Source organism: Semicossyphus pulcher, unplaced genomic scaffold (assembly GCF_022749685.1).
Source record: "Semicossyphus pulcher isolate SPU_LCO1_2020_fin unplaced genomic scaffold, fSemPul1.0.p SCAF_28, whole genome shotgun sequence".
In the NCBI taxonomy this organism is placed as follows: Eukaryota; Metazoa; Chordata; class Actinopteri; order Labriformes; family Labridae; genus Semicossyphus; species Semicossyphus pulcher.
This window is the reverse complement of record NW_027211702.1, coordinates 6,741,503-6,754,074: the sequence shown is the minus strand read 5'-3', so window position 1 is coordinate 6,754,074 and position 12,572 is coordinate 6,741,503. Positions and strand designations below refer to the sequence as shown.

Genomic DNA, 12,572 nt, shown 5'->3' with positions numbered 1-12,572 from the left:
TCCACAAAACATTGTTGAGTTTCAGTCTATGTGTTCATTCCAGACATATTCACTTGTATCATATCTACAATACATCACTAATGTTGGTAAAAAAAAGAAAATCAGCAGGTCAAAACACACTTTTGAAATACGAACGTGCACACACACATGCATTTGCAACTCTTAGTGTTTGAGAAAGAGCCTGTACAGAGAAAATAATAAAATGTCTTTAATAACCACAAAGTTAACCAGCTAATGTTGGGACAGTGCAGATATCATTTTAAGTTAATTTATCATGTCCTCGCAACAAAAAACATAATCTCTTCATATAATATCTTCAAGTTCCTCATGAATCCGTCCAAGACTGTTCTGTTCCTGCTTGTGGCCTTAAAGGGGAAGTGTGGTATTTCTAAATCAGGGCCATATATTTATTTATTATTTGTGGTCTAAAGAACAACATGTGCAATATGTTTTGGAATTTCTTCAGTATATTGCTGCAGGCTGCAAACACACCAGACTCCATTAAGAACAACAGTAATTTAACCTCACAGAACGCCTGAGTTGCTGGTCTACCAAACAATTAGTTCATATTTTTGTGTTTTAAATCGTATATTTGGATGCAACACAATAGTTTTGTAACACATAATATTACAAATACGTGAAGCATTTGAGGCATCAGTAGACCAGCCTCTCCTGTGTTCTGTGAGGTAAAAATACTGTTTTTGTCAGTGGAGTCAGGTGGCTTTGAAGAGAGCGATCTAACAGCTGTACTGTAAGCATCTTCCTCTGTAACACAAAGGTCTATCTCTGTAGGGATCCTTTCTGTCATGTTGTCACACACTTAGAATAACAATCTGAGCCTGTCAGTGGAAACAACAAGAACTTTTAGTGGACGACCTTTGACCCATCAAGGATTATGTTGCAGCCATTACAGCCTGTTTTGTGGCTGCTGGCTGAAACGATGTATGGAAGCTATTTGAAAACCTTTCTGAACCATGAAACATTTAGACCCAAAATTATGTAAAGAAAAAATAGGGCCCGGGTTAAAAACAAATCCACAATAACCCTTTAAAACTTTACTTTAATATCACTTTTTAAATCCTTCATCAAGAAAATATAATAACTTCCACTCATCTCATCCTTTACATGAGGGTAATGTTAATTAACATATTCAATAAGTAGTTAACATATAAATCAGAAACTACCAGTCCTATTTGAAGATGCATATACTGTACTAAATGATGTCATCTTTTAATGAAAGAGGAATGTAAGAAATTAACTTCGGAAACAATAAAATGAAAAAGGGTGAAATAATGAAAATGGCTGATGACTACATTTAGGTCCCTGCTCTTCCAAAAAGAACCAGCCGTAAGTGTTTAAATGTGTTAACAGAAGCAGTAGATGTTAAAGGAAGAGGAACTACATGTGTGATTCAGTGTGAGCACGTTTGTCATTTTCAAAATCACTATCCTGTGAGATGAGCTTGTAGGGTTTCTTCCTCTCCTTCTCCTCCAGCACCGAGTTTCCCATCTCAACGTCTTTGCTGCGGAGCTCGTGCCGAGACAGGAACTCCACGATACCAGCTCCGATTGAATCCCCCAAAACATTAGTAGTTGTGCGCAGACGGTCCCTAAAACCCAGGAGAAAAAAACAGAGAAGAAAAGGGCAAATGATTGGGAGAGAATGTTGGGCGCATAGCAGGGCCATGCTAAACATTTTGGGGGTCAGGTGCTCCAGCCCAGATAAAAAGGCACCCTAATAATTATTTATATTTAAAAAATCTATCTATCTATCTATCTATCTATCTATCTATCCAGTCTTCCATCCAGCCATCTAGTCAGACGCCAACGACAACCATGAGGGTCTATTTGTGCACTCACCTGGTACACAGGTAACTCTTAATATAAATGAGAGCCACATTATTTTTGGAAGTTTTTCTTTTATTTAATTCGTATTCAACTTAACGCTGTACTTTGTTCTCTTCACTGTCTACATGGAGGAAGTCTTTGACAGACACTCAGATTTGGTCCATCCTAGTTAAAGGAGAGGAGGGTTTTTCTTATTACCCCAGTTAGCTGAGTAATTTCTGGGAAGGGTATTCTAATTGAAACGATTAATTTGGGAAACCTAATTATGTTTCTATGTTAAAACTCATTGCAGAAAATATTCAATAGAAAAGGGAAGATGTGGAACGAGACTCGGGGGAGGGTGGAGAAGTGTGTCAGTAGGTGGTAGTAGACTCAGAGCTGCTTCTGACCTTTAAGAGACGACTCATGGAGGGATGTTACAGTTACAGAGCTTCTGTTTGAAAGGATGTTATGTTATGTTATGATGGATTATTGCCCAAGATACTCACAGGAACCAATCAACTGCAATGATGAGAGTGATGTCATCAGTGGGCAGTCCAACAGAGGTCAGTACAATCACCATTGTGACCAGGCCGGCCTGGGGGATGCCAGCGGCTCCGATGCTAGCAGCAGTTGCTGTGATACTTGATTGAAGAGAAACTTTATTTGCATTTTTCTCATTGACAAAAGCATAAGTCTCGATTGTTGTTGTATTTTTGAACATTTGTACCTGATGGTGATGATCTGCCCAAAGTTCATCTCCATATTGTTGACCTGGGCGATAAAGATGGCCGCCAGTGCCTCATACAGAGCGGTCCCGTCCATGTTGATGGTGGCACCAACAGGCAGCACAAATCGGGTAATGCGTTTGTCAATTTTGTTGTTTTCTTCCAGACATTTGAAGGTGACGGGGAGTGTGGCTGAGCTGGGAGATGGAAGATACGGAAACAGGATGAAAATAATTTATACAACAGTTTCTACCAAGTATCTTTATGGACAAGAGGACTTCTTCGTGCCGCAAGCATACTTGTGCATTCAGTACAAACACCCAACTATATACTGAGATACCACTTATTTACAGTCTTACATTTTGGGAGTATGTTTAAGAGAAATCCGATTACATGAATCGTTTTGTTCAGTTCATTTTAAAGATTCGTAGGCAGAGGCTTTTTACTTGGCTCACTTTTTCAGAAGCAAAGCGGTTGCATCAGACAGATGGAAACCTGTCTTTATACAGATACTTTGTTGGGAGCATACTGAAGATTCCAGCAAACAAAACTGGTTTGGGTGGTTCAAAGGCTTTTAACGTTTGACAGAGTTAGGATGGCTATTTCCACATTTCTTGGTCTTCTGCAAAAAACAAGGCTTAATACATGTGATTCATTGTTGAAGTTTGGTAGTGTTTAACATGACTCACCTGGAGGAGGTCCCGAGGGCTGTCACCAGCGCTTGCAGGAGCCCAGCTATGAAGATGAAGGGGTTTTGCCGAGTGATAGCAAAATAAAGCGTGGGAAGAATAAGAATGGCATGGATCATTAAGCCAATGATGACTGTGATGGTGTACATGCCCAGCTGGCCTCCCATCTGAGTCAGATCATCCATCTCAACGATCTTTCCTGCAATCAGAAACAGGATACCGATCGGAGCATACCTGAGAGGAGGAGGGAGAGAGTGTGTTATTGAAGATAAGTGTGCTGCTATCATTTGTTCAACAGGAAGCACCTTCCACTGAAAGTCTTACCACATGATGATGGCAACCAGGCGCATGATGGCTTCATTGAGGCTGTCGAAGAAATCCCTGAGGAGCTGACCCTGCTCCTTCATGTTGCCAATTATCAGACCGAAGCACATGGAGAAGACCACCAGCCCGAGGGCGTTGACCCCGTACACCTGACCCGGCACCGGGATCACTTCTTCCCGGGTGATCTCCATGACCTCCTGGGTGCCGTTGGTCGAGTTGAAGAGGGTGTCATTCACTGTCACCGTCACATGGACGACTCGCTTCCCATATTTGGTTTTGAACTGGAGAATGAGAGAATTAAAGGATCAGTTGACTTTGACTGATTAATCGTCCCAAAGACCTTCCTCAGGTAAACTTCCTCTTTGTTCCCAATTGGAAACTTGCTAGATTGTGAAAATTGCGTATTCATGTCGTTTAGAAGATTCATCCTCTGCGGATCATTATTTTGTGTTTACAGGGCATAAGGACATTGCAAGTTTTTGGACCTGTATTAACAGAACATTTCTCAAAACACAGCTCCTCAGAAGCCACACCGACATTTCAGAAACCACAACATTTCCGATCACGGGAAAGGTAGGACAACGCTACTTGTTTGTGATTGGACCCATGTCCTACGTTACTTTGTTCATGTATTAGATGATGCAACAGTTTTGGTACCACATCTCGTTTTCACAACAGCACCACCTAGTGATTAGATGACCACAAAAGAGCTATCAAACACGACTTTCTGGCAAGAGATTCATAGTTTGAAAGTTATATTATATCGCAGTGGTTAGCGCTGTCGCCTCACAGCTAGAAAGTTTCTAGATCAAATCCCGGTTCGGACGTTGGGGGCCTTTCTGTGTGGAGTTTGCATGTTCTCCCTGTGCATGCGTGGGTTCCCTCTGGGTACTCCAGCTTCCTCCCACAGTCCAAAGACATGCTCGTTAGCTTCATTGGTGACTCTAAATTGCCTGTTGGTGTGAATGTGAGTGTGAAAGGTGATCTGTCTCTATGTATCAGCCTTGTGATTGACTGGTTTTCTGAAATTATAAGTGCATGTGTCTTGGCAAACAGAGCCAAAGAAGTTTAGGAGAGGGGGACAGAGAGATAGTTTCGACACTGACACATTGGCAATGGGTTCAAGTATGGTTCAGGCTGAGAAATTCTGTGAGCTGTCAGGACTTAGCAGGAATGTGACCTCCATGAATCAGACAGGGTCAGACTACGGTCAAAATTTCAGGCCCAACAAAGGACGCTTGGCCTTTCCTCTTTCACATCTTCCCTCTAAATCATGGGCATATTGCAGAGTTCATTCATGCTCCTCAGACATTAAACACTGAATAAAATCAACTTCTGACCCAGCCAAAGAATACAAGACACTTCAGGGTGTTGTAAGAGCGGTTGTTTACTTGAAGCTTCCTGCTAAACAATGACCTGTTTAAAGAGTAAAATGGGTGCAAAGCTCACCTGCTGTGTGCAGGCTTGGACCAAGTTTGGTGGAAACATATTTCTGAAACGAGAAATCAAACAGTGATTAAGAGATGCCTTTGGGCAGTCACTATCAGACTCTGTTAATGTTATGGTTCCTGTATATGAGGTCTACCTGATCAGGTCTAAGAAGGCATCGGCAGGACTGACTTGCTCTATCGTCTGCTGCTTCCCAAACTCATCTTTTGATCCTTTTCCTGGGTGGATGATGAGGACGATGATGATCCCGATGAAGACTGCGATGAAGGTCGTGGTCATGTAGTAAATCACGGCTCTCATGCCCATCTTTCCTGAGGCTTTGCTGTCCAGAGCGGCCATTCCTGAGGGACAGAGAGAGGAAATGAAGCCGGGTATTAAAACATACAACAACTGTCCCCAATACAGCCTTAAGTTTTGGCATTTTGGCCTTCAACAGCTTTGTTATTTGGTGATACAGGTGACCATATTTGGACATAGAAAGGATTTACATCCCAACACCACCATCCTGATTCAAAGGTCACTTTGGTAGCAGCTTGTCGATCATAGATAGCTGATACCTGACCCAGGAAGTACTTTAAGGGGTGTCTTTATATGTCTCACTGTCTGAAGAAGAGCATCAGCTCGAAACGTTACCCACTCGTAGTGGTAGTTAAATAAAAACTACTTGGGAGCATGATCACAGGTAGCCCTGCCCTAAATCCTCCCCTGCTTTCTGGTCTCAGTGACTCATTTGCTAAATGAACATCATGCTGTGTTGAAGAAGACTTGAAACCAGAGATTGATTAAATGAATGCAGGTTTAAGGCACTCATTGGCTTCCCTTATCAGGACCAAAGTCACTGTCTTATGTTCGTCACATGTTTCAGCAATTCAGAAAAATCAATAAAAGAAACTCTTTTTGCATAAATACAGAAAGAAAAAGAAAAGAGATTGACCTCGAAGTGAAGGGAGAGACTTCAGCTCTCATTCGGTGTCAGCCGGACAAAGTTAAGGTACGAAGTTAACTAAATATATTTATTTTCCTATCCTAAGTCTCAGAGGAAGGGAATCACTGACATGTAAACTTTGAGATCCACAACGGAAAACCAGTTAGAGGTCATAATGATGAAACTCCTCCAGGTCTCCTCTGTGACTGAATCAGTGGGAGTCCCTCCATCACTGCACTGGGGGTGAGTCTGACCTCCTCACTCATTACTGAGTTGTAAAGATGACCTCCCTGTGAACCATCTCTACTGACCATCTTTCCCAGAAACAAGTGGGACCAATTTGTTTTATGTTATTAAACCCGTCCGAGGGACTATTTCCTTTCACAATTTGTCTCCACTTGTTACAAAAAGAAAAAAGGTTCTATAGAAGTCTATGATAAGTGGTCCTACTTCACTTTGTCTGTGAAGGTTCTCAGTCATCATCAGGTCATGGTAATTTGAAGCTTAATCCCAAAGGCAACTGGAGTTTGTTGAAGTTCTTGAAGATGTTTAACCTCTCATACGAAAGACTTCTTCAGTTCCAAACTGACTTGTGAAAAGGAGCATATATATATAAGCCTCTGTAGGTCATTAGTATGTTAATAGATGCGTTTGTGACAATCCCTCCACAAACACATGGTCCAGGAGAGCCAGCACCTCAAGTCAGGACTCAGGACCCTGACGTCTAAAGGATGAAGGACACTCCTTTGAAGACAGCAAGGTTCACAAGGGAAGACCGCTAGATAGAGAGAAGTGTCAAAGAAGCCATCTTGGCTAAAGTTCAACGACCATGAGGCCAAGTTCAGTTCAGTCGGTAGAGCAGGCGCCCCAGATACAGAGACCTTGACGTGTCTGCCGCGGGTTTGACTCTAACTCGCGGGCCTTTGGTGCCCGTCAGCCCCCCTATTCTTCCACATTTCCTGTCAATCTTCACTGTCCCGTCTAATAAAGGCAAACAAACAACAACTATCCCTAAAAAGAGGGGGTGGCCTAAGACACCACCTATCACCCACATACGATGCAGTTCTGAATTCTCTGCGCTCCAGCCCCCCAGGGACCCTGAACAGGATAAGCAGTATAGATAATGGATGGATGGATGCATCTTGTGTGCAGCTAAAGCCAGATCCCAGCACATGTCCCAGGATTCAAACAGCAGAAGAAGTGTACATGGAAGGCTGCTGGAGTCTGAGAATACAGAACAAAGTATATACGAACAAACAGTAAGATATGTGTGATATACTGTGTTGTACCTGTTATTAGACTGGAGACGAGTAAGGGGAGAACCAGCATCTGCAGCATCCTCATCAACAGCTCTCCGGGGAAAGAGAAGTACTTCACCTCTCGATAGGTCATCTTATACGGACGGAGCGCGAAGCCCAAAACGATTCCTACACACAGAACAGCATACATGGATGTTATCAGCACGCGTCTCCTTTGCATTTACAAAACCCTGACTGGATTTCAGAGGTACACACACCTACGATCACCGCCCCGACTGTGAAGAGCACGAAAGCGTTCTTCTTGAGGAAAGCTTGGACGTCCTCTTTGGAGATCTCCTCCACTTTCCGCTTCGCCTTCATGGTGCGAATGTGGATACCTTCTCTGAAGCGCTGCATCCTGCTGCACCAAACACAAACATGTCGATCAGCGCAAATAACAGAATTCATCAAATATCTTTTGGTTTTAAAGGATAAGGTGACAGAAAAGAGTAATTGGTTGGTGTTTTTGTCCCTCTCGTTCACACTGTCTGAGAAGTTTCCAGGCAAATCTGCAATATGAGACACGGCTCTGGTTCTGCTCGAGGTGTCTCCCTGATAAAGGAAGTTTTTCTCGCTCATGGTGGATTCATGTTGGGTCTCTGTAAATTACATTACAAAGAGTACATTCTAGACCTGCTCTGTTTTGTTTGTATTTGGGGCTAATTAGATAAAAAATGAATTCAAATTGGAAAATGGGCCGTCCTCATTTCTGCAAAAATGTCTGGAGTTTATGATGCTTAAAGAATCTGATTAAAACACGTCTAATCTTTGAAAAAAGTGGAAAAGCATTGTCTGAAGTTTAACCTCGCAACCCATCAACAATAATCAAAGGACAAAAACAGAAATAAAAAATAATTTGATGATTTCTACAAAGAGAAATCTGCCTCTAAGTGCAGATAACAAGATGTTGTCCGTCAAAGATGTTGTCCGTCAGTCCAGCTCCAGTCTCGCCTCTGAAGTCGGACTGTAAACAATGAAAATCACGCAGAAAGAAAATCTCCGCTGGACGTCGTCTGTAAGTTATGCAGATAAACGCTGGACAGACAGGAAGCCCAGAAATATCTGCAGTTACCTCCAGAGCTTTAAGTCTCAGACGATACCTAATGGGTTCCAAGATTAGGAGAGATCAAAGCAGGAGTCTTTTAAAGTTACTCTGTTTTTCTGGAGCGTCTGTTGGGACTTCTGCACCGCTGCTAAAACTTTCAGCTCCTTAGACCGGAGCTCAAAACATTGTTTCCTGCAGCTTTACAATAAAAACAATATAAAACTTCCTTTCAATCTCTGACTATTTTTGTTTTATTTTTAATGTTTCCTAAATGTCTTATTTCTGACACTTTGAATTAGCCTGTGTCTGAAAGGTGTAAATAAGATTGCCTTACCTCGCTGTGTGTGTCCAGATATTAAAATATTTACATCTTTATTAAATGCAACTTTCAAATCTACAGATTTGATTTTCAGCTGCAGTGTGCGGGACGTGAATTTCTCTAAATCTGTGCGAATAAATCCAAAAACTCAAATATTTTCTTTCCCGTTAATGAGTCAACCAAAGAAATGTGATTAGATTTACTTAAACATTTAAAAGCAGGAAAAAAAGAGACATACCTGTGTAGAGTGGTATTTGTTCTTCTGTTCTCAGTGCAGGAGCTTCGGTGTTGTCGAGAAACAGCAGCAGGATGAGAAAGGCAAGATGTTTTACTGGAGCTTCTGGGTGATGGAGCTCAAATGTGAAGAAGAGTGAGAGGAAAGAGAGCTCTCAGGCACCTGCTGTAAAACCAAGGGAGGGGAGACATCCAGAAGAGAGACAGAGAGAAGGAGGGAGGGATGGAGGGAAGGAGGGAAGGAGACAAAGAGGACAAATTGGAAACTGGTCCTCCCATAATAACACTGTTAGCCCTGTGACACAGTTTCAGGTGAAACCCAGATGTATGAAAACTTTGTTGAGAGTTTTTCATAAATTATTTGCTTTGGGAACGAATTGCTAAAGTTGGACACCTCCCTCGCCTCCTTTCCTTACCTCCTCCTCCTTTAAAACTCTTTCCTCTTGCTTTGCTTTCTCTGCACACTTTAGCAAACACAAACTGCTCCCGGCATCGAACAATAACCAGGTTTAAGTGATACACACGGTCTCACTGGGGAGCTGTGATAGTTGGAGGTAATCCCGCAGAGTAAACCACGCACCACATTTAGCAGAGAGAAGTGGAGCTCGTGCAGTAATAAGTGACCTCACTGTATGGAAACATATTCCCTGATGAGGAGGAATATAATTAGTGAAGAATACCCCCCGAATCAGGTCACAGAGACTTTTACAAACACTATTCCCTCGACACGCATGAGTGAAACACTTCTGTAGGTGTTTGTTAGGCATCCAAACTATCTCACCAATATACTATAACTGTAAATTCAGTGAGTTTTAATATTCTGTCGTATAAAGCGGAGCTTCAGCAAAGGGTTAAACTGAGAAAAGTGACAGTCAAGTGTGTTAAATGATGTTATATTCATTACTTTAACTTTGATGCCAAAAGGCACGACAGCTTATTTGACCTTTGACCCCAAATTCCATCAACTGCACTCTGACTTTGCATGGACTTAACTGGTGCTAATACCTTAATAATAATAACTTTATTTGTGCATCACTTTTTTTTTAAAGCAATATTTACAAAGTACTTCTACGGAAGCCCGAAGCGGACATGCATCCATACATTTTATTCTCTCTGTTTTCCCCTGATAACGAGTCTGCCATGGTTATGAGTTGAATTTTTTATTCATTGTAATTTTTATACAGCTTTCCCCCCCCAAAAAATTGCAGAATTGAACTCATGCACGCAGACTCATATTTTCAGCACCTTTGGTTTAGCTTCAATCCGCCTGTTTTCTGCCTAAACTAGTTTCTTTGGAGGATTTATAAGAAAAATTCAAACCTGACCTCAATGAGAGGATTGGTATCTTAGTTATGTGTGATGCACGTGTATGTTGATTGTTTGTTTATGATCAGAAATGTGTTGTTTTTTTCATGTTGATGTTTGTGAGTCTTTGTGTATATGGAAAGCTTATATTGAGAAATCTAAATAAAAAGACGTGTTAGATTTGAGGAAGACACCTGAGAACATGTTTGGTTGACCTTGGCGGTTGGAAAACATATTTGGATCCATTACTTAGTAAAAGTAAAGTAAAGTAAAAGATCAGGTTTTGCACTAAAAAAGATGAACTTAAGGTGCATTTTTATTTAAAAAATGTGATGACAAAAGAATCATATAAAAGCATATACAACCTGGTTGGAGGACAAGCTTTCTTTCAAACTTTACATGGAAAATCTTGTGAAGAATCGTGAAGAAGCTCAGACCAACGACAAAGTTTTCCTGTGATAACGAGATCTCGACTTATGTATCTCATTATCACAGGAAAACGACGCTGCACCACCGTGAGGTCAGATGATCATAACTCGTATCCTCAGAGCTGCAAAAGTACCAAACAAACGTAGAAACAGGCTTAACTGACCTCATCAGCGTGGGCGATGGCAGCGTGCCATGTCCTGCTCTGTAACATCACAGTGACCAGCCTGTTCTCACGTTTCTACATCGACAGGAAATTATCCCGTTATCACGGGAAAACCAGCTTGTTATCTCGGGTCAATAAAAACAGAGTAAATAAAATGTATGGATACATGTCCACTTAGGGCTTCCGTAGTTTTCCACGTGCACGCTGCCTCTTATACACTCCAGCTTTCAGATTCTTTGTCCCACAATTTGATTTTTGAACAACTCTTGTTTCCTTTACTCGTGTTAATTTTTGTGCATTTTTCGGCTGGTTTTCATTAAATCTACATAGAAAACTTTCTTAGACATTTTTGCGTACAAGGCCTGTAAACTCCTCTCATTCTGAGTAAACTCATCCACCAGGTGGCGTCCTCGACGGGTTTTATTTGCACGTGAAAAAATCTGCAGAACATTATTTAAAACAAAAACTTAATATATATTGTGTACTTTATTTTTCACATTATTCAACATTATTCACAACATTTAATAATAGCAAGTTGATACATTCCAAGTATGTGTTAAAATTATCTGTGCAACCTTTTTGTGCATCCAGCTTATGTCATATTAAAATAAGGGAAAGGAGTGCAAAGTGTACATGTTTTTTTATTATTATTATCATAATTATTAGTATACATATTCTTATTGTATAATCATTGTTTGTATTTCGAGTCGTTCGATTACCTTTGTTTCTTGAGTGAATTTCCCCCAATGAGGGATCAATTAAGTTTATTTTATCGTGTCTTATCTTACATTTTAATCATTCAGTTCTTCGACCGACTAACATTCAAAGTGGAACTTCTGTCTGTGTTGTTTTTAGTGTCGCTTTAATGAAAAAAAAAGAGACATTTGAGTCTTTTGGGGACATTTGGATGTGATAAAGCAATGAGGGGCGAATAAATGACTCTGCAACTTTAAGAATGAAGCCAAATATGTTTAGAAACTAACCACGCTGACATTTCCAACCTTAAAACAGAAAACATTCCCAAACACGTTTGGCAAGGTGTTCAGCCCCCAGGGGAAACCCAAAGGCTCAGGTCTAAACTGAAGTGAGTTTTTTAAAAATATATTGCTTATTGTATTTATAATGCTTTTTTTTGGGGTTCTGTATTTTATTTTATTTTTTTATTTTGATCTATTTTTGGTTCAGTTTATTTACTAAATGTAATACTAAACATATTACTATTACTACTATCTACTAAAGTTACAATTAAACATTGGTTCAGTAAATTCAAAATGAAGACTTTAATGAGTTAAATGAATTTCCTTGTTTAACTTGATTAAAGCACATTCTGGTTTTATTTACCACCCAAAGCTGGGCTGAAAATATTTTTGGCTAGAGTTTTGATTATATGATTTATATCATATGGACTACCACTTGTCATTTTTGCTTTGCTTTGTTTTTATGTTTTATGTTTTACTCAAATGGTTTTACTTTGTCTCTGTTTAATGTCTGCCTGTAACTTTGTGTTTTGTTGCAGCTGTTGTCTTAACTCAATGACTGTATAGTGACATTACAATTATAGATAAATGTTTTATAAACCACAAGACTAAATACATTTTAATACAACAGACGTATCAAATATTATATGAAAATAAATTCTAAAAAAGTTAAATCATATTTCTCTCATCAATTTGAAATATCTATATCCCCTACGATTACTCCGAGCTTTCGTGTGGCCATAAACGCATCACAATCACGAGCTGCTGAGCTGCAGCCAAAACAAAGCGTCACCGCCCCGGCATCCACGCAGCCAATCAGAAGAGTCTATACGTAACGTACGCACTACCGTCGTACGTGCC

General features: G+C 40.5%; 1 protein-coding gene across 1 annotated transcript; it reads right to left on the bottom strand.

Moving 5' to 3' along the window:
* Positions 1–1,324: 1,324 nt before the first annotated feature.
* Positions 1,325–7,596, bottom strand: LOC138605077 (excitatory amino acid transporter 1-like). Its single transcript, XM_069677161.1, has 9 exons — positions 7,458–7,596; positions 7,231–7,368; positions 5,153–5,357; positions 5,017–5,059; positions 3,568–3,848; positions 3,244–3,477; positions 2,557–2,751; positions 2,336–2,470; positions 1,325–1,609 (listed from the first exon to the last, which is right to left on the bottom strand). Exons 1-9 carry the CDS (start codon positions 7,594–7,596, stop codon positions 1,399–1,401), a joined length of 1,581 nt encoding a protein of 526 aa, XP_069533262.1. The 3' UTR covers positions 1,325–1,398.
* Between the last annotated feature and the right edge of the window lie 4,976 nt (positions 7,597–12,572).